This window comes from Solanum verrucosum, unplaced genomic scaffold (assembly GCF_900185275.1).
Source record: "Solanum verrucosum unplaced genomic scaffold, falcon-dt-bn FXZP01000115.1, whole genome shotgun sequence".
NCBI lineage: Eukaryota > Viridiplantae > Streptophyta > Magnoliopsida > Solanales > Solanaceae > Solanum > Solanum verrucosum.
The window spans coordinates 2,891,977-2,915,557 of NW_026020680.1; the positions used below are offsets into that span (position 1 = coordinate 2,891,977).

Here is a 23,581-nt window from a genome sequence, read left to right on the forward strand (position 1 = left end):
GTAAATGATGTAGAAGTCCTGTATAGGACTAGATTCTCTTCTCCCATAGGCATTTGAATCATCTCAACTGTAATGAAGATATCATTTAGCTATTTCCCAAAGCAGTTAAGAGGTCTACCATGCTTTGTATGTTCCCCTCATATCAGCTGTAACACTTTTCGGAGATGAATGAAATGCACTATTTTTGTTAAAACAGTTTTGACTCGATATTACTATAAAAGTAAATTGAAATTAGACGCGCAATATTTCTTGACATGTTTAAGATTCTATCGGAGGAAAGGAAATTCGCCCATATTACTGTATTCACCAGGAGAAACAGTTAATTGTTCTTGAAATAATGAACAAAACAAATTCAAAATTGTGCAAAACGTTAGTCCCTTCTTCATATCAATTTCCACATTTCTCTAATGTCTCTTTCTACCACCTATCCAAAGTATATATAAAGCAGCAGAATAGGGCAATCCTTCAAAATAGACTAAGCTCCCACCACATCAAATTGACGAATAAAATAAACTACTGAAACAAGATATCAAAAGAAACATAAATGATGTGATTTGATTAAATTTTCATAATTTCTTCGAAATTCTCAGTTTTTACAAAAACAACATTGGGTTGCAGAGTGAATAAAGAAGAATCAGAAAGAGAACAGAAGAAACCTGGCAATTGTCCGATTCAATTTCGCCGCCGGTGAGAGAAGGATCGCCGTCCACGGCGGGAATCTACAAAATTACAGAATCGGAGGGTTTTGCGATACAGAGAGTAGGGATTTTGAAAATTGGGGGCAAATGTTTTCACCCAAACGGTCATATATTAAATGGCGGGAGGGATTACTAAAAATTGGCTGCAAATGAGTTTATTTTTAATTATTTAGTTCAAAAAAATTACTTAATCTAACTAATTTTGTATTACATTTAATAAGACAATTTATTTGCTGAAAATTGACTGCATCAGGTTGTGACTTGGGCTTATTATATTCAATTTATTCTTCAGTTGAAGTGATAACAGTAACAATAAAATAAAATAAAAACAAGCAATGTCTAAAAATAATCCTGTAATATATTGTTAAATAAGGTCTGAATCAAATCGATTACAAAAAAATCACAATACCAGTTAAATCACTATCTTTCTATTCATCATGCATGTACAAAAATACTATCCTAACTTTAAAAAAATAGATATCTCTGTGTTTTTCTTTCTCTATTCTAATGAATTACATGAAAGACTTGGGTTGATGCCTCATATTTGGTAATGAAATTAAAACTTTTTGAAGACACAAGAATTACAGCTTGTAGTAGCTGTAAACCTCCAGATTTGTGGATCATGATATATTGATTAAGTTCATTGTGCTATAGCCTCCTTTGCTTCACTGTGTGTGACCTTGGATAAATCATCAAGATCACGAGCTTGTAGACTGATAACCACGGTGTGACAGCGGCCACATAGCAAAGGATGCTCAGTAAAAGAACCTACTTGAGGTGAATAATTCCAGCATCTGTCACATTTCGACCCATTTGCACGAGATACACCAATCCAGATTTTGTCCCCTTCTTCCATGAGGTATTCTCCAGTGTACTGAACATCTTTAATCCTTTCATCTTGCAATGAGTTGAGAATCTCCACCTGCGAAAATTGCAAGAATACACTCATAAGATGTATAAAATCAAGAAAACCACTTACATTATGCGCTCAAAGAAGACATTTCTGTTATGGAGGCCTAGAATACCTAAACAGAGTATTTCACCTTTTAAGACTACTACCACACGTGTGTAACGAAATTCAGCTGAAAAGATGACCAATATTTGTTGCAAGTGTAACCAACCCAAAAAATATGACTGGTGTCAACTCAGAAGTAGGTTTTCAAGAGGATCCAATTTAGATTGTTTCAGTCTCAAGTGAGCTAACACTAAAAAGAGGGGAAGGCAGGTACTCATAAAAGACAAGTACTGGACACATTTATACCAAGACCTATAGAATCTTGAGCATGAGTCCTAACTATACAAAGTTAAAATGAGTACTGCAGTATACCTGAGATGTTATAAATATGCGATGTAAAGCATCTGCCTCATTTGCAGGTTCACACATTTTGTTTAGTCTCTCAGCCAGGCTTTCATTAGAACAATGGAGATACAACTTGGCCTCTAAACTGGAACCAATCAATTTTCCACTTCGAGCTACTTCTAATGCTTTGTTAACTTCCGTCCTTAGCTGGTCATAGTTGTTCAAATTGTCATGATCAGAAAATGATTGAATAAGTAGCCTGAAGATAGTGACAATTCAATAGAAAGAAAATAGGCTCTGTCTGGCAGCATGAATGAAACCACGAATAGTTTAAATTATTAAACAAAATAGAATCTGATGTCATGGACAATCATTTGCTCCCTCAAATTTAAAGCTACCAATCTGCGCTGTGGATTTCTTGTATGGCATCATAGATAAACAGATATCAGCCCCCTTTGAGCTTACTTAAGCAACTGGTCGCCAGATTGGAATACTAGGCCAAACTTAAGTTTAACCAACTGGTAACAGATAAAAGTATTGGGCCAAACTATGTGGGTTAGCTGGCTCAGATGTATAGCAGTTACCTCAAGAATTTTTCCCCAAAAGTCAACTTCTTCCCCTGGAAAGGAAAGGTATTCTGCATCTAGTTCAGGCCATCTTGACTCAAAAACAAATTTAGCAACATGCCCATCTTCAGCCGTATACTGAAAAGGAAGATGCTGCCACATATCCTCAGCCAAATGGGGTAAGATAGGAGCAATTATCCTTCCTATTGAAAGCAGATGGGCTTCAAGGACTGTTTGACAACTCCTCCTTGTAAAACTTGCACTCCCCCTGAAAATAACAAAAAAAATAATTATTAGGTAGTGTAAAATTCATTAAAAATGTACCAAGAAAGTACTCAAAGCATACAAACTACAGCACTGTTGTATCTGTTACAATCTCAAAACTTCTATAAAATCCATGTACTGAACTAAGTCTTCTACCAGATTTACCCTACACCAAAAGTACACATTGAAGACTCTATTTTTAAGTTTTAACAATAGCTAAATGATTCTTCTGATTCTCAAAATCTCTCTTATTTCTTTCCAACCAAATAGTCCAAAAGATGCAGAGAGGTATGGTTTTCCAGATTTGTGTTAATTATTTCCTGACTTTCTGATTCCGCCAACAAACCAATAGGGTCACATTCTTTGGCATCATTTGTTGCACACCACTCATAATCAGGAACAGCTCACGTAACTGCTTTGTATGATTGCAATGCGAAAACAGATGATCTGCAGATTCCTGAGAATTTTCACAGAAAACAAATCTACTGCACAAAGTAATTCCTCTTCTCTGCAACATATGTTGACTTAAGCATGCATTTTTAACTGCAACTCAACCAATTTACACTAGCATCTGACTAAGCTTTCAATACAAGCTGTAGTTCATGTAACGAGCAGAAAGCTGGATTCAAAGCTCTTGGCCTACAATTTCTAATATAAAGAAAGTCCATAGCAGCAGAAGCCTCAATGTAAAGGAAGAGCAATGTACGCAATCCGCCACACAAAGTCAATTTTCAGAAGATCTTTCAGAACTCATATACAGAGTTCATAAAACCCAACAACTCATACACGGGACATAGTACCTGTAACCGAAATGATGACACTGAGTCAAGAATTGAGGTCTGAGAATACTAACTTCCCTAAGAGAAGTAGCTGGGATCTCAAGTTGAGAAAAGGCCCAAAATAGTCCCTCATCTTTGGGTTAAGACTCAAAATCATCCTTGAGTTTTCACATGGAGCACTAAGAAAAGGCCCAAAATAGTCCCTCATCTTTGGGTTAAGACTCAAAATCATCCTTGAGTTTTCACATGGAGCACTAATAGTCCCTCATGTTTGCAATATTGGTGCACTTTTGGTCCTCCCCTACCAGCAGCAGATCTCATTTGGTATACCTTTTTCTGATTATTTTTCTTCTTTCCAAAATATTGTATAAAAAGTACCTAAATACAGCTCATTTTGATGGCATTTGAATGGGTTTAATAGATAACGAGCCAAAAAGCAACTTCGGGATAAATCAAGTCTACAAACCGAATTGCAGGTTCAACAGAGGCCACCATCAGAAGTACCTTATACAAAGAGGGGCCAAAACTGAAAAATGAATCCTTCATAATTACAATATTTAAAGCTCTTTTAATATGGTAGCATGATGTCTTTGCTTTGTTTTATATTCTTTTGTTATTTTTTTTTTTTAAAATCCAGCACTTGAAACATTAGACAAGCTTGGAAGAGAACAAGAGGTGAGAGTATGTAGAGATGCAACATGTATTACCCAACATAAAGCCGATCCTTCGCGACATCAAGATAGAAGTTTGAGAGGTCAACTATCACAAAGCGCTGAATCACCTGCACGGACATTAAAAATAATAACATAAAAATGGATGTCAGCTATTAAAGGGATGAAAGTAGTAAATAAGTATCAAAACAACTGTGACCATCAGCTGATAATCAAATTCATTTTGACAAAGATTGCCATAATATTGACAAGAAATAATGCTACATATTGTTAAAGACCGGAATCATTTATCTGACAGATTGCATTTTACTGGAGTAATATGTCAAATCTTTTGTAGGATCCTTGTTATCTTCTTGCCATAATATTGACAAGAAATTGCTACTGTGTCTTTGCTTCAATCTATTCCGGCCCAGGCCCCTCTCTCTCTCTCTCTCTCTCTCTCTCTCACACACACACACACAGCAGCAGCAGCCACTTTATAGCAGCTAAACCTCCTCCCTCGTTTTTACACTAGGCCTTGACACAGCTGCAACTACATTTCCAACAAATAGAATTTGCTGCTTTTGTACCTACATTCTCAGCTAAAAGACCTGACCATGACGAGCTTCCTCGCTGTGCTGGAATAGAACAAACTAGGTAACAATGAAGGTGTACATTCCTTAAGTGTATCATGGAGCTTTTCTTCCAGAAATCCCCCAATCTAACCTCATCATTTCAAGCCAGGCTATTAGGTTACCTTCCATTGGAAATATTCAAGCTATTCTGTTTCAGAAGTGATCCAACATAGCACTAGATAATAATCAATCCATTCCCTCCCTGTTTTGCAGAAATATCCACCAGTAATGCTATTGGCAAGCCAAAACTAACTCCTAACAAGTTGATAGTTTTTCATCTAGCGCTTATAGAAATACACATCCACTAGTGGTGGAATTTAATACCAGTCTGCATCAGGTGGATCATTTGGACAAAAAGAAACATAAGGTTTTTGAAGATAATGCTAACCGTTTCATAAAAATTAAGTTTATTTTATAATTTCATTTAACTTTTGGCGTAGAAACAATTGTACATGAGGATGAAGATCCTGCATCTGGTGGATCATTTGGACAAAAAGAAACATAAGCTGCTTTGAAGATACTGTTAACTCTTTCATAAAGATTTACGTTTATTTTATAATTTTGTTTTAATTTTGGTGTGGAAAGGAATTGTAAATGAGGATGAATAACTGTTAGGATTCATGGAATCCTTACATGATTTTAGGAATATTTTTTCTTTTTGCTCTACTTGTACATATTTGTCAGTACATCTTGGTGTTGTGCAATATCAATAAGATCGTTACTTTTCTCAACAACAAAAAGGGCAACCCTGTAGGCCTGTACACAAAGTGTGCCGCATTCACGCAGGGTTCAGGGAAAAACCACACCCCAAGGGAGTTTGGTGTGGGTAGCCTACATGACCTATAGGTTACTCAGAGGCTCCAAGGCTCCCCTCCCCTTCTCCTTACTTTCTCAAAAAAAGTAAAGGAAATGCTCCTTCGCTGGATAAAAATCATTGTATTCAACAGGATTGGTGTGTTATGTTCCTTGTCATCAATCTTAAGGACCTTCGATATTGACCTTCTATTTTTTCTTCTGTATTACCTTTTTCATCTGTTGAACAAATGTTTTCTTCCATACTTCTAGTGCTAAGCCTTGATCATTTTCCCAAAATATCCTCCATGCAGCCAGAACTCTTCAACTATCTTTTGTGCTCCACACTACGAAGTACAACTGCAGCGAGCTGACTGCCTCTAGAGAACTTCAGATTTTACACTCTGAAACTTTGGGCAGGATCTTGACTTCGATGTCTGATTGGTGGCTGAAATGGTTCTTTCTTTTTTTGGGGGAACTGACATGGCTTATATACTTGAATAAAGAATCTCAGTTTAGTTTCTAGTTTCTTCAGACTTCACATGATATCAAGTTTGATTTTTTTTAACCATCGTATAACTATCAAGTAAAACTAGAACAAGTAGGAAAACTTCAGCCTTTAACCTTCTGAAACTTTGGCAGAGTTAGTGATGAAAGACTTGACCTTTACTGTGACTGGTGATAGAAATGGTGTTTACATCATTAAACATCGCTGCTAAAGTGCCACGTCTACCTAAACAATTAGTTCACATTGAAACACAGATACGACACAACTAATCTGCTAGTTGCAGCCATAATCTCATCTGCTGATGCACTAAGACTAACGCACATAGTTTAAACCATGACTCAGACCCTCCCACTCTTGCACATAACAGAAACTGTTAAGCTCCTCCTTTTCTTCAAAATACACTCTCTTACTATCTTCAAGCAAACAAGTTCCTTTTTCCATGTAACCAAAGTTTAAGAGCCATCACATTTCAGGAACTTGAAACATCAACTTGGCTTTTAAAGAAACCATACCTGAAATATTTTGAAAAACTGATAACTATCATAGCTCTCTCTAATGTTGTTCACAACATTAGCAAGCTGGTATAATGCATGCTGATCAATCATCGGAAGATCACTATACGGGACTGTATAATCAGCCTGCAGAAAGAAAATTTCAAATAAAACTTCAACTTCCAAAACTACCATGTCAAGTTGAACATCTAATTCAAGAATCAAGATAATTAATAAAATCATCAACTTTAACAAGTAAAAGTAATACTCAGTTCAAGAGTCGAGCATAAGAGGGATCATCTATGACACGGATTTCAAATGCTCTAGGTGTTTGTTTGTGTGTGTGCGCGCGCGCGTGTGTGTGTGTGTGTGAGAAAGAGAGAGAGAGAGAGAGCTTAGCGGAAAAAGAAGATGATGTTGCAAATATAATCAGAATATGTGCGTAAACATTTTCATTTGAAAATGGCCTCAATTGAGATTGTTCAACCTACTTTCCAATCATGGAGATTTGCTAGAAGGAATCGGAGTGTTCCTCGCAATTTCCGGTATATGTCAGACATTTGACGAAGGACTTGAGGTCCAATTAGCATGTCGCCAGTATAGTCTACACTTGAAACCCAAAGCCTTAAGACATCAGCACTATATGGAGGATTTTCCTGTCAAAGGAAAAGTAGAGACGTCATTTCTTGGCAAGAACATGTTGATTTGCACAAAAATTGCTGTAAATTGGCAACATACCTTCTGGTTTTTCCCTCCTTCAATCACCATCCTTGGATCAACAACATTTCCCAAAGATTTGCTCATTTTCAACCCCCTCTCATCCAGTACAAATCCATGTGTAATAACACCATGATAAGGGGCCTGGCCTGCAATTATGACATGCAATGAAGAAATTTTTTTTTTCTTTTTTTTTTGAAACTGGTAAATGTAAGAAATTATTAGAAGGTCGAAGAACCAAAACCTAAAAATAATGAAATTGGTAATTACTGTCATGTACTAAGATCCCGTATTAAGTATTTTGACAATTTGCTTCTTTTGCATCATCCGTCAATGTCTCCAATTTCCAAGAGTTTCTCCAAATCCTTTAGCCTCTTTCAGAGTATAACTTACCACTGTTTTTGAAGGAGAAAAAGATGGTACACTATAGGTCTATGGATGAAGTCCACATAGTGGGGCAAGAGAGAGAGACCTTTATCAATAATAGCAGAGAGTAGAGAATATAGTCATAGTTTCAGATGTAGAAATTAAAGATCCATAGAGACAAAAGAGTTTAAGGGGATCACCAATTCCCCTGGACGTTCAAACATAACTCTGTTCTTTTCCTACTTCTCATAGCTGAGCTTGATATTTTCCATGGGAGAAAAAAGAGACTAATAAAAGATACTCTAAAGCTTCTTAACTAATACTACAAAGGATCAAGAACAGGACTTCAAATGCCCCTTACCTTTTGTAGCAATACTTGTTAATAAGGAACTCTGGAACCAACCACGATGCTGATCTGTCCCCTCGAGGTACAAATCTGCAGGGTAATTAAGGCTTTCTCTTTTGTCCAGCACCGCAGCCCACGAGGAACCTGTGTAAAGAGAGGTTAACTTATAATCCTAGTGCTAAAGAAAAATTACATAAGGGCCTAAACATGAAATATAGTTAGACAGCTAAAGCTGAACTTTGGCTGACAGAGCTTTAATTTCTTTTCAAGAAATTTGTGGTGGTAGTCAAGTCCACTTGACTTAGCTGACACTCAGTTGGGTTCTTTCAGGACCTTCGAATTATTTCAAGGGACAAACAACAATAAAGGCACACATGGATATGGGTCAATCCCCCAACCTTTCTAAACATCAAAGAAACAACAGAGAAGCAACAACATACTAGTGTAATCCCACAAATGGGGTCTGGGGAGAGAAGGAAAAGACAACAATAATAGAGAAGACACAAAAAGGAAAAAAGAGAGAGAGAGAAGGATGGAAGAAAAGGGAAGTGTAATCCCACAAGTGGGTCGGGGGAGGATGGTGTGTATGCAGCCTTACCCCTCCCCTACCTTGTGAAGGTAGAGAGGTTGTTTCCTATAGACCCTTGCATCAAGTAAAGCATATCAAGATCAATAAATAAAGGAAATACAATAGTGAAGAAACCATATAGAAAATAATGGAGAAAAGAACAATAGCAACAACAAACAGTATGATAACTGAAGCAGAGCAACACCAGGTAATAATAAAAGAGAATAATACAGTAGCAGCCAGCAGGAGAGTACTCATAATAATACTGATAAGGAAAACTAGACAACGCTCGACTACCTACTGACCTTCTGCCCTAATCCTCGACTTCCATATCCTCCTATCTAGGATCATGTTCTCGTTGAGCTGCAGATGTGTCATGTTCTATCTAATCACATCTCCTCAATATTTCTTCAGCCTACATCTGCTCTCCTAAGACCTACCATAGAAAACTTATCACACCTCCTCACTGGGACATCAAAGGATCTCCTCTTCACGTGCCCGAACCATCTCAGCTTCAACTCAGTCATCTTGTCCACCATGAAGGTCACTCCTGCCTTATCTCGAATATCTTTGTTCCTAATCATATCTCTCCTAGTATACCCACGCATTCATCTCAGTATCCTTATTACCGCTACTTACATCTTCTAGACATGCGAGTTCTTGACTGGCCGACTATTGGAGAGACATTTCAGAAAGTCCGTGTACATAATTCCAATAAGCATGCCACCAGCAAGATGATCAAGAAGCAATGCAAAGAGAGTTGGTAGTCACATGCATTCTAGAGTTCAAAAAACACATTAGAATTAATTACACCAACTTCAAGAAATGACCAAGGATAAACAAGGGCTTGATCAGTGTTATAAAAAGTGAGGAAAAGCGCGAGGCGTGGCGAAGCGCAGCCCCTGCGCTTTTATTTCCTGAAGCGAGGCAACATTGAAAAAGCGCTCACTTCTACTGTAGAAGCAAGAAGAGCAAGAAAAGCGAAAGTGTGAAAAAGCACGCTTAATTTGAAAAAGCGCTAATTAGGGTTTTTTTTAAAAAAATTGTAAGGTTTTTTTTTTTTTAATTTCTGAAATCCTTACGCGACTTCAAATTTATTGTTTGGACTGCTGCGAGGCTGCGACTGCTGCTGTAAGTTCTCTTTTTCTTCTCTTCTTCTTTGCGACTGCTCTGCGACGTTTTTTTCTATTTTTGGTTGCTGCCAGGCCACTGCTGTAAGTTCTCTTCTTCTTCTTCTTCTTCTTCTCTTCTTCTTCTCTGCGAGGCTGCTGCGACTGATCTGCTACTGTTTTTTTTGTTTTTTTTTTTGGTTGCTGCTGTGTGTTTTTCTATATTTTTATTGCTGCATTTTTTGTGATTTAATTATGTTTTTACTTTATATGTTATGACTTATGAGGATTATTGACTATTTATTTACTTTTAATCTAAGAATATATTACCTCTATTCAGTTATTTAATATTTTTTTATTTTTATACTAAATATCGCTTTACTTAAAAAAAGTGCGCGCTTCGCTTCTCGCTTCTGTGAAGCGATCCCTCGTCGCTTTTTTCCGCTTCTCGCTTCCCAAAACACTGGGCTTGATCTTGATAGAACAAGAAATTCAGCAAACAATTAATACTAAGGTTCTGGTGTTCTGCTGATCAACCTTCAGTGTTCGAATACTAAATTTTAAGATTTGGGGGTACAGATCTAGATACGAATACGGGTGCGGGACTTTAGTTGATTGTTGACCAAGGAAAGTGTTGGAGAGAAAAAGGAAGAAATTCAAATATTAAATAATATCTCTTTTTTTTTCTAACGACAAAGGAACTTACAGGCTGGACATTTTCAAGCTTTAGCGAGAATAGCGGTAATTGAATCGAGAATGGAAAGTCTTCACTAATTTGGCTTAAAATATTTCAAACATCTACGAATAGAGTTGTATAAATATGCCTAATTTATGGACTACTTGAATGGAAAGGAATGCATGAATATTTTAGAGCAAGTTTGAATCAGTAATTATTATTAAGTACATATGCTCCTAACAATTTTTTCACTATTGCAAATGAGAGGTCATGATAGACTTCTTCAGTTCATTGCACATTCAATAGTGATGTTTTTTTTCCAACATTCAATAGAGATGTTGACCTGTAAATAACTTTAAAGTATCTTCTGGTTGTTGACTTCTTAATACAAGTATCTTTTAATGATATTAACGAACATATGCCTAAATTTATTTTTATTTTCTCCGAAAAGGCATATGCCTAAATTTGTTTCACCCTAGCATTTGTTTTGATTTCCAATATTGGTCAAAGTAACCAAGATCGATTGACCAGATCCGGTATGGATCCTATACCCATGTCTTTTCGACACAGGTGCAGCACCGAAAGTGAAGAGTCCTACCAATTCTAAAATAACCCAAAAAGTTCTTACAAAGCTAGTTTAACCAAACTTTAAAATTAACCCAAACACACTCTAGTATTGATGAATAGATGAAGTTGCTTTCCAAATACAACAAGAAGCAAAGTAGAAACTAATAGATGATTAGATTTTAACCATGGTGCCATAAAGTTTCAAACAATCAATGATCAACATTTATGCCCACAAAGGAAATTGTTTGAGCTAGTTCAACAGGTAGAGTACCGAAAGAAGCTATATCACCTGAGTCAAACCAGACATCCATTGTATCAGTCCCTTTTTCATAGTTTGATGCTTTATCGCGATATTTCTCAGGAAGTAATTCCTCCACTGCCATGTACCACCATGCATCACTTCCTTTTTGGGAAATTATAGCTGCAAAATCATGATTCGGTGTGAGGTTAACATTAGAATATTCTAAACACAAACTAAAGATTTTAATATTTAATACTCCCTCCGTTTCAATTTATTTGCCTGGTTTTAACCTGGCACTCGGTCGGAAATGCCAAATACTATGAAAGATTTGATGTTCAGATTGAAGAGCAGGAGAAAGAAGAGAAAATGAAGGGCTGGAATGTGATTCTACTTGCTTTAATGTGAATAGTTTAAAGAGAAAGAAATGAGAGAGCTTTTGAAGGTGTAGAGTCGAGTATCTCTAGACTATAGAGTAGTCTCCGTTCCCTTATTTTCTTTTGGTGTGAACAGAAATTTCCTAGTTGTATAGATGATTGGATGGAGTTTATAGAGAATCATATCCTTTTGTAGATTCTTTACCTTTTGGTATACCCCTTGTATACGTCCAGCTTAGCCACATTTTATGAATGAAAATACATGTACTTGATCAGAGAAATTATCATGCTCCAATAAAAATCCAGCGTAACAGAGAAGTACAGGAAATCACAACATGAGGGATTTACATTTGATATGATCGATAGTCTCTTCATTCATCAGTGGCTCCTTTGATTCAACATGGTAAAAAACTGGAATGGGGACTCCCCATGTCCTTTGGCGTGATATACACCAATCAGAGCGGCCAGATGTCATAGCAGAAATACGGTTTACTGCCTGGACAGAATCATATTATTCAGTTACAAAGCCACTAGAGGACCAGATGCCATCTTCAACAAATCTGAGAGCCTAAGAAGTATAACAAATACCTGAGAAGGAATCCATGTTACTTGGTTGATTGCATCCATTGCAGCATCACGAAATCCTTCCACTGATGCAAACCATTGTTCAGTAGCCCTGAATATAGTGGGCTTCTTTGTTCTCCAATCATAAGGGTATTTGTGTTCTGCACAACATTTATTTATTAGAAGAGAAAACAAGGATTAGATTCAGAAAGAATATCAACAATATTTAATGAATCACAGGAGACTTATAGGTTGCAGACATCCGGAATAGGCACTGAAAAAATCACTTACTGTATGGCTCTACCATGACCATTGACAGGTGTTCATCCAAGTAATCAATAACAGCAACATTGCCATTGCCAAGCACATCAAGCCCCCTAAATTGTCCAGCTTCTTCTGTAAATACCCCATCATCGTCAACAGGGGAAACTAAAGGCAAACCGTATTTCAAGCCGGTTACATAATCTTCCTGTCCATGACCAGGTGCGGTATGAACTAATCCAGTTCCTGACTCTGTTGTAATGTAATCACCACCAACGACAATGGGGCATTCCCGGCTATCTATAGGATGGGTGTACCTGAGAAAAGTTGGAAGTAGGTTTCTGAAGTAATAAACAATTCCTCTCTAGTAACAAGTGTGAGAAACTCATGGACAACAGTATTTTGTTTTTTTGATAACCAACTCATGCAGAACAGTAGTGACAACTTCGTCATGAACTATCGGACCACATGGTTTATACATAAGGTCCATCCTTTAACATGGACTTTTGACAGAATATAATCGTGAAAAATAATGGAAATATACCATTTGAAAAAAAAATTCTAAACAATGATGTTCGGGCCAGCTTGCGCACACCTCGATTATTCCTCCGGGTACCTGCTACCTCCCACCAGCATAGGTACCGGTTAATCCCACCAAAGCTTAGGCAAATGGAAACAAATCACTTAGTGTTTTTTTGCATCAGCAGAGCTGAGATATGAACCTGAAACCTCATGGTTCTTCTCCCAGCTCATTGACCACTAGGCCACGCCTTAGGGTGCTACCATTTGAATTGTATTTGGCAGCATAAAATAATAAGTTGGGACAACCAAGCTTACAAGATCAACACTTCACCTGCAATTTTCAAGATCTGAACCCAGAACTGTTTTCTTCAAGGTAAGCTTCAAGCCCCATTTTGATTCTAATGTTGATACAAGGTCCAGAGCTACAATAAGATGTAGACTTTTATCGCCCTTCATGAAATTTCCAAACCTCTTCTTTCCATCACCAGAAGATGTAGAACCATCTACAGAGGCTGAGGAAACTTCAACAATGGCATATTGAAGCTTGTTATTTACCGCAACAGCTGCAAACCCCCACATATATTATTAGACAATAGTTGTACCTCAATATATGAACAGAAATGGAAAAAATGAATTTCCATACCACGACTTGATGAGCCTTAACTATAGAAAAGCCAAGCAAAACTTCACATGATAAAAGACTAGCAGCACTTATATTTTGTTGAGAGAATGGACTGTGCTAAATAAATTCAATTTTAAAGCAAAACAAGAACTTCACTTGAAAAGGAAATTATATTTAGCATGCCAAACTATAGTGCAACCTCGCAAACCCGAAATGCTTCCAAATTCTGAAATTTGAGAACAAATCAAACATTGGTTACTTAAGCCTTTCACAGACACAACTTTATCTAGTTCATATATTTACTTCTCACAAAAAGGCAGGAAAAAGGATGTAGCATAAAGATGGACACTGAAATACACACTAACCCGGTTCAGCAAATGATACTCCCCCAAGAAGCAGATTCCTCAAAATATAAAGCAATAACAGAAATAATAAGTGAAAAGCTCAATCTCACTAAGCAACGGATATAAACTCAATTGTGAAGAAGCGGACCTTGGGTCTAGCTCAACCCAATAGCTAGATCACAAGGAGAGAATAGCAGAAGACAATATAAGAAGACCATAACCCATTTCCTCAGTGAATGTAGGACTTAACACCCCCTGTACGTCTAAACAACTGGAGTGTGGATAACATAACACGAATGCCCAACACTGAAAAATACAACAGGGATCGATGGGTTTGGCAAGGATACCATGTGAAGAAATAGACCTTGGGCCTAACTTAGCCCCAAAAGCTAGCTCATGAGTGAATCGCATCAGCACTATCTGGTGTTTGGGTGTTTTTATATACTCAATTCATAAATGGCTATGTCGTGCAGTGCCAAATCATGCACACTTATCTTAGACAATTTTTCCCAGATTATAGTTAACCATTTCGTGTTTTTATGTGTCATTTTACAACAGTGACAAATACAATATCTCGAACATAGAACTACCACTGTCCAGCAGGAAATATTTTACTCGAAGCCTTAGTTCCACTGTCTTATGCTAGATGAAAAGTTCCAGCTAATAAATTCGAAGCATAACACCTTTTCTAAGTTGGACTAGTTAAAGAAAAGGCGGAAAAGTTCAAACTGTGATGATTTCGCAAAACACCTTACCAGCATTAGCTGGTATTGTCCAAGGAGTTGTTGTCCAAATTGCCAAGCATAGATTGGGCAAGAATTCTTTCAATGAGCCACATGAAGCTGGTACACCAACTAGTCTGAAAATAGCATACATGCTCTTTGACACATGCTCCTCATTATACTGCATATAAACTTCAATGATGTCAGAGAGAACCATGTATATACACACAAATAAAATATATACATATACAAAAACACATATGTAGAGACATATTCATATAACTATATGAATAGCAGGTCAAAGTAACGATGTTCAGCCTTTCCAGTAAATTACTTATGATATAATATATTTCAAATCAAACAAAAGGAGAGGAGACATTAACCAGACCAAATTTCTTCTAGTAAAAATAAAATGGGAAATACAACAATGATATGACCCAGACTGTACTATTACCCAGACAACTTACTAGGTTTCACCCTCATCTGCCAAAAAATAGCAGAATCCACTGCCTTGTCAATCATTCAAGTTCTACCAACCTCCCAGGTCAAATCAACAGTCACATAGAAAGTAGGATTCTTCGAGAAAAAGCAACAATTTACAAGTTCAAATACCTCTAGTTCAGCCTCTGCAAGTGCAGTTCGAGATGAGGGACTCCAATGAACTGGTTTCCTGCCTCTGTATATAAAACCTTGAATAGCCATCTGGCCAAATACTTCAATCTAGTAGAGAAGCATCAAGCAGGAAAAAAGATCTTTGTAAGACTGGCTTGAATAATTATTGTCAATATAAAAAAGAAAAATATGCAATTTACTCGTCAAAGAGAAAGCACTAGTGGTAGCTTACATAACAAGGAAAGAAATAGAAGGCACACAAAACATATAGTGCAAAAGCAAACCAGAAAAGCTTGGCCAATCATAAGAGCAGAACTATGGGAGATTCAGCTAAACACATTGAAGGGGCTATAAGAATTGCAGTAACCATACCTGTGCAGCTTCATATTCTGGGTGAAGAGTTAGATAGTGCTGATCCCAGTCAGCCCATACTCCATAGCGCTGCATGCATCTCAGGACCATAGATGTTAGCATTAGGAACAAAGCAGAATAACAAGAAAGGAGGAATAGAAGGTCAAAGATGAAAGAATACAGAACAGGAAGTAGCAAAATATAAACAACCTTAAATGATGCCATCTGACTCTGCACAGTTGATTTTGCAAATTTGGCTGCCTTGTTTCTCAATTTTAGAGGTGTAAGCTCCTTTCTGGCATCATCATCTAGTGACTGTAACACTGAAGTTAAAATAAGCTGTCATGCCACCAAAATACAAATTAGGGGGCACAGACGGAAGAGAGAAGCATATGAGTATATCTTCTTCTTTTTACAAGGAGAAAGCATACGAGTATGTTCTAAAATTTTGGTACCCTTATTCCATATCTTTTATCCACAATCCAGATATTTCAGCATGAATTGTAAAAATCTTCTTTTTTATAAGGTACAGCATGAATTAAGACACTCAGAATAAGAAGTTACATTTTCCCAAAGCAGAGTCTTGCCAAATAGTTTAAGGAATAAGATGGAGTAGCATGAGAATGCCAGCTTGCTAATCATAAGGACCTGATAAAGCATGTGAAAGAAAAGAACTTTAGGCAGATGGTGTTTCCACAGAGACTCTGCACTACTCCCTATTATACCTTCTACACAAAAGGACCAGGCTTCACTGAGGAGAAGGTTGTGGCACACTTTCTAATCAGGAACCAAGGAAAAAAATAATAAATTGGATTCAAGGGAAACAGTGGATGTTATCTCATGGTTGTACTTGGGACTACAAGCTCTCAAACCAATAATAGCTCTATGTTTCTTACATCTCAAAGAAACATGGAAATTGTCTCAGAGATTGGTTTTGATCAGGAAGAAGACAACCAGAAGTACACATGATCTATAATTTTGAGAAATACCAGTGTAGCTAAGTCAAAGAATCAAAAAGAGAGTAGGCAAAGGACAACAAAAGTCAATCAAAGAATTGTAATCGACCCTAAGTAAAGCTATATGTAAAGCACAGGCAACCATCTGGCATCTGCAACTTCGATTTGTAATTGGTTCACAATTTTTGGAAATTCGGACAAGCTATTTTGCATCAGAAATGCTTTAGCAACAACTAATGTCTGCTTCTTGAATATAACAATTGAAGTAGCCCAGAGGCAAAGTACTTCACCAAATTGGTACTCTTTAAGGATAAAGCCAACTTTGGTAAGCGCATTCTCAGTAACTGCTGGTTAGGTCTGCTAACATAGACTAGTCTCATATATTAACTATCTAGAGTTAAGCACAGGAATATTAAACAAACTTAACTGAAGCTGCACAAGCAATGATGTTTACCTTTTAATTCAATTGGTAAGCCATGGCAATCCCAACCTGGAACATACTGAACTCTAAAGTTTTGAAGAAGCTGAAAAAACAGAAGGACTAATGAGATATGACAAAAAATCTAATAGACAGATATGAAATACATGCAGGGGTGACACCGTGACAGCCCGTTAATTCTAAAGAAAGCATTTCAACTTTGACATAATTAGTAAAACACAACATAATTGTGGGCACCAGAAATGCCTGGAAGGTAGCCTATGAGAATCAATTGTTAACTCACAATAGTGTTCACTTGACTGATGAGTCCATATAACAAAATTTAGGCAACAGAGATCACACTAGACATCAACTAGACTGAACAATACTACAGCTATCATAGCACTTTGAAATGTTAAAATTTTGAAGCAGCCTCATGTTAAAGCCTTAAAACCTTTCTTTTTCTTATTTATTTGTCCACTACAACTCTTATCTAAAGATTCACAGGTAGTAACCTGCTTGTTTCATGTGCTTAAGCTAGCCAACATGGATGCAAAACGATCGGTTTATCCAAATCTAGTTGATAACAGCAGACGAAACTACAAATCTTACCTAAAGATTCACGGATAATAACCTGCTTGTTTCATGAGCTTAGGCTAGCCAACATTGATGCAAAACGGTCTGTTTATCCAAATCTAATTGATAAAAGCAGGTGATATTATACTACATCTCAAACTATGTAGGCAAATCATGTAATATTTCTAAGTGAAAACTGAGAAGTAAAAGAAATATTTTGCCAAATTATCTGACAACACCAACGACTATAGAAATTAGATAAAGCATAGCTAGTCTTCATTTATGTTCCACTCTGTAAGATATAGAAGGATTTATCTTTCTCTACCATCTTTGTTTGTTTTCCCACCTGATGAGGGGTGAAAATGCAGTGAGCCACATTGTGAGCTACATACACTCAGGTTTGTTTTGGCTCAACTTGCCATGTTCATTTTCAGGCTCCAGTAAGGAAGTGACTGAGGTTGATGTTTGTAGGCGATTTATTAATGCAGCCTTCTGACCATACACTCAGCCTGCTTTCTTCTACAACCTTTATTCAGCAAGTAACAGCATGTATTCTCAAGCATTTATTTATACAAGGAACATGGTTGTAGGCGATTTATTAATGCAGCACCTTAAGATATTTAGATACCATATGAGCTATGGTTTGCTCATTTGGTTATATTGTATATTGGAAAGTTTTGATAGATTTCAGAGACTGTGGGGTTTTTCATGTGCAAACAAAATTTCAACTTCAAATCAATCTCTACCCAAATCAAAGATTTCAAATCATGATTTCCAGTTCATGTCCAAACACCTACTTATAAAGTATGTTTCATCTGATACTGCAGAAGATTCACCTTTTTTCTGTCCCAAGAGCTACACAATGACATCATTTTATGAAGCCTTAATGAAGGACTTATGTTTATCAAGTATGGTGAAAAGAACGGAATTAACTTTATGATGAGGGGTTTCACTATCACAAAATGATTTAACTCAACAGAGAATTTCCACAGATGAATCTCAAAGTATCTCAACAGGGCTCATTACCAGTAAAATGTTCTATGTTATCAGATCAAGACTTGAAAGCGAGTAACTCACAGGCTCAACGCTCTCAACGGATTACCTATAATCAAACATGGCAAATCAAATATGATCTACCCAAATGGTCAAAGCAGTGACTGTTCATAACTTGATACCTAAATCCAAATGTCCCAATCAAGAATTTACTCATCAGCACACAACAAGCTAAAGTACTATCGCTGCTTGAAAGCTAACCACCCAAGAAAACCACCAAATGTGTTTCTACTTAGTTCAATGCACATACAGCAAAAAGAACTACAGAAGGGTGAGCTTACATACGAACCTTATAACGATTAATAATGTCCTTCAAGATTTTATTCAGAGCATGTCCCATGTGCAAGTCACCATTTGCATAAGGAGGTCCATCATGCAGAACGAAAGTGCCCTATCAAGAAACTCTAAGCATTAGTCAAAAGCAATTATCATTTGTAAAGACGCTTAAGTCAGTCTTCGAGCACTCACCCCATTGTTCCTCTCAACAACTCTTTTAAAAACCTGGTTGTCATCCCATATTTTCTGAAGTTCAGGTTCCCTAACTGTGGAATTTGCTCGCAAGCCAAAGGCAGTTTTTGGAAGATCAACTGTGTCCTTGTATTTCCCATCATCCTGCTTAGCCCCTGGACAGTGGACAATATCAAGCAGGCCAGTCAGTTTACAACGCTGCATCTTGTCAGCAACAACCAAAGTGACTAGTAACTAAATATAGCCTACGTTCATTTTGTATTCAGAAAACCATATTGTCCAGCAAAGTCAAGTCACATTCCCTACCTTCAGACCTTTTCTTGGCCGCCATTACTGGTCCACGTGACCTCCTCTTCCCGGAGGGACAAGAATCATCATTGGAGTAGGTAGAGTAGCGGGTCATGTTCATAAGAGAGAAAACTCTAGCAGAAGAGCTACTCCTTAAATTTAACAGGCTAACTGAAGTGGTTTCCCTTAAGGATGAGCAACTCTTTAATGACCAAAGCTGAGCAATATAAAAGATTCTACATCAGCCACATGAAGTGTAAATGAATATGCCACAACATTCAAAGAAATCAACCACGATATAAGTAGGTGTAAGCAAAGAATATATAGCTGCTCAAATATGAAGTGTAAAAGAGTGGCATTTCATCAAGCATCTGGCATCCCAACAATAATCATAGGAAAAATGGGTGAAGCAACAACACTTAAGCAGATACACAAAATAAAGCAACGCCAATTGGTCCTATTCCTTCTGGGAAAGAAAGTTACTTCCAACAAATGAATGATCACATTAAGAATAAGTAAAGAACAGAATAATAGCTCAATTAGAAAGACTAGCTCCTGATCAAGCAGCCAGTATTATAACAATATTCAAGACTCTTTACAAAAAAATATGAGTAGAGGCAACAATCCATTATGCAGATATACACAATAAATTGACACCCCAATTGATACTTAATCCCTTCTGGCGACAAAGTTACAATTAACCAAAGAAAAATTAAATCTTGACAGCATAAAGCTGTCATTTTTTTCAATAGTCAACTAAAATGACATTCATAAGATTCATATTAATAAGAAATTTAGGAAAAGCAATGAAACCCATCAAAATGGCAACTTTTATTTAACAAGAAAACTCATAAAAAAGAACCTTATAAGAAGAAGTTTGCATTGCCATTTTGGCTCTAGCAAGGGCAAAGACAACTGAATTCGAAGCAGTGATGCGTTTAGGAAAAAAAGTGGCCTCCATTCATTTGAAAGTTTGAAGCTTTCTTCTTCTGCTGCTTTGACTACAGAAGAGGGAAAAACAAGCTGCGTCTCTGCTTTGTGGATAACTGGACTAGACAACAAGCTGCTATGCGCCGTGCCTTGGCGTTTGCGATTTCAGCCCCTTTATTTCCCCCATAATTGTATTTTGTGCCTTTGCTCTTGTGATTTTCTTGAAAAGAATTGCACTTCCAACCCTTCTAGTTTGTACTAGATACATAAAAGTCCATGTCAACACACGTTTAATATATGTTATTTCTTTTGTCCTAATTTATATGATATGTAGATGGAATTTAGAGCGTCAACTGGCTTTTTTTTGCATACACAATACAAATTTCACTAGTTTAGGAGTTAATTACTTGTTTGCTAGTTAGTTTTGATATTACAATGTCTACTATATTTTAATCCCTAAATACATGTATTTACGATGTCCATATACATATATTTTAAATAGGAGTAGATGACCACATATTAATCCAAATTTAAAATGAATTAAATTAAGAATTCAAGATTTTTGTTCTAGTTTGGTCTTTGTCTTTTCCAATTTTTCCAAATATCCTTCCTTGGGTGCAAATATGATAATGGTTTCATATTTTTTTTCTTGTTCCCTGGATCGTGGATTTGCTGTAATTTTAATTTTGAATTCCTATAATCTTTATAAGCGAGGATCATTTCTTTCGTTTTTCCTTTTGTTAGTTTATAAAAATATATTACATATATTTACAACGTCTAGATACATATATCTTAAATAGAAGTAGATGACCACTTATTAATCCCAATTTAAAATGAGTTAAATCAAAAACTCAAGATTTTTGTTCTAATTTGGCCTCTGTCTTCTCCTATTTTTCCAAAATTCCTTCCTTGGGTGCAAATGTGATAATACTTTCGTATTTTTTTCTTGTTCCTTGCATCATTGGATTTGCTCTAATTTTAATTTTGAATTCCTATAATTTTTATTGACAAGAATCATTTCTTCTTTTTTATTCCTTTTGTTAGTTTATAAAAATATATCACAATATTTATGATGTGCAAAGGTACACAATCAATGACTGTTTATTTCAAAATAATCTTATTTTATTTTTCTCAAAATTTCCATAGAGAAGAGTTGTGGCAGGTATTCAATCCATAATGTTTTTATCATATCTTGACTCATTCACTTTCAGAACGATCGAGTATTCACGGTGTTTATCACAAGTCACATTCTTTTCAAGAAATATATTAATCATTTGTATGTGCTTCATAAGTTTACATTATAAGCTCATTGTCATATTTTTGAAATTTATCGTTTTTTGTATGGTATACCTTAACATCAAGGTCAAGTGTACCACCACTTTATCTTCCTTTCTTTTAATGGAGGATTTGTAAAACTTATCAAATTAGGTCATACGACAATCGCGTGTCTAATGACCTTTCATATTATTTTGATGACAAAAATTACATTCATATTTCGAAGGATTATTGGAGAACCCATAGTATTTTACATTTTTACCATAATGATAACTATTATTATTTGGTCTTTTGTCATATCGGCAATGTTCATTTGTACAACCGCAATAATCATTGTCATCTTTCATGCATACTGCTACCATAATCACATAAGAGAGTTATTCAAATCAATTGGGGGAATTTTATGACTTTTAATCAAAAGTATATTATTTTGCCTTAGTCATCATCTTATCATCAAATAATACACTGAGACTCGAACTCAATGTATTGTCCCTAAGAAGGTGTGTTAAGTCATAATTTGTTAGGACTTGAACCCAACATCTTATCATCATAATGCACCCAAATTTTAATCTGGTATCTTACCCTTTAATACGATGGGACTTAAATGTACGGATTCAAAAGATTGTGAAAACATAGACAATCTAAATATTCATAAATCCTATCAATTATTCATGATCATAGAACTATATGATTATCTCTCTCTCTCTCTCTCTCTCTCTCTCTCTCTTTCTCTCTCTCTCTCTCTCTCTCTCTCTCTCTTTCTCTCTCTCTCTCTCTCTCACACACACACACACATATATATATATATATGACTGTAGTAATTCAATCAAGAATACATATTCGAATTAGTCATAGTGTACTTCGATAATCTTGACTTGAATTGAGCGGAAATCTTTTCTTTATTGAAGATTTATTATTCTTCAGAAGTTGTTTATCTCCCTGTCTTACACTTTACGAATAGCTTTGATGAATAAAACTATATGTTATGGCAGAGAGAGGACCCTTTTAATCAAGAGAATTTTTTAGTCTACTACCTAATACAACCTTTAAAATACATAATGAGTCCACAATAATGCTTAGAATACTTTATCTAAGTCAAAACATGTCATCATCATTCTCAACATTACGTATACAAGAGAAAACAGGTAACAACAAATATATATATATATATGGGGCAGAGAGAGGACCCTTTTAATCAAGAGAATTTTTAGTCTACTACCTAATACAACCTTTAAAATACATAATGGGTCCACAATAATGCTTAGAATACTTTATCTAAGTCAGAACCTGTCATCATCATTCTCAACATTACGTATACAAGAGAAAACAGGTAACAACAAATATATATATATATATATATATATATATATATATATATATCGAGCTCAAAATGTCAATTTACATGAACATGATAAAATATTTACATAAAGTCATTCATTGCCATCAATAATGTTCCTTCTTTCAACATGTTCAACAAATATTTTGGGTGATAATCCTTTCGCCAAAGGATCGACAATCATAAGCTTGGTGCTAATACGTTCAACTGCCACTTTATATTTTTGTACTTCTTCTTTAATCGAAAAATATTTCAATTCCATATGTTTTGTAACATCTCGCACCTAGAAACGACCATAAAGAGTTTAAAATATGAAAATATTGATTTTTGGAAAGAATTAGGAAATTTGGAAATTTTGTCTAAGTTAAGAAAGTGAGTTTTGGCCATTTTCAAATGGCCATAACTCCTAGCTCAGGAGTAGTTAGGAGAATCTATTGATATGGTTGGAAAGCCCTTGGAGAAATATTTCCAACGCCGCCAAGATTGCACGATTTCGACATCGTATGAGTGAGATATGTCTTTCGGAAGTTGGGTTGTTGGATTGAGGAAAGTCCCAATCCGGATTTAGGGAAGGGCAAAGTAGTCTTTTCCCTAATTAATTTCCTAATTTGATTTAAGGGGTTTATTGGGGTAAAA

The 23,581-nt window shown here is 36.1% G+C and overlaps 1 protein-coding gene across 1 annotated transcript; it reads right to left on the reverse strand.

Annotated features, from left to right (window-relative positions):
• Positions 1-1,044: 1,044 nt before the first annotated feature.
• Positions 1,045-20,517, reverse strand: LOC125812217 (isoleucine--tRNA ligase, chloroplastic/mitochondrial). The gene is made up of 22 exons (XM_049491740.1): positions 20,267-20,517; positions 19,423-19,621; positions 19,117-19,271; positions 18,938-19,039; positions 17,056-17,125; positions 15,856-15,968; positions 15,667-15,735; positions 15,295-15,402; positions 14,716-14,863; positions 13,326-13,557; positions 12,503-12,789; positions 12,236-12,372; positions 11,996-12,143; positions 11,322-11,453; positions 8,128-8,256; positions 7,422-7,549; positions 7,175-7,339; positions 6,705-6,830; positions 4,315-4,388; positions 2,583-2,832; positions 2,026-2,205; positions 1,045-1,620 (listed from the first exon to the last, which is right to left on the reverse strand). Exons 1-22 carry the CDS (start codon positions 20,363-20,365, stop codon positions 1,339-1,341), a joined length of 3,333 nt encoding a protein of 1,110 aa, XP_049347697.1. The 5' UTR covers positions 20,366-20,517; the 3' UTR covers positions 1,045-1,338.
• Between the last annotated feature and the right edge of the window lie 3,064 nt (positions 20,518-23,581).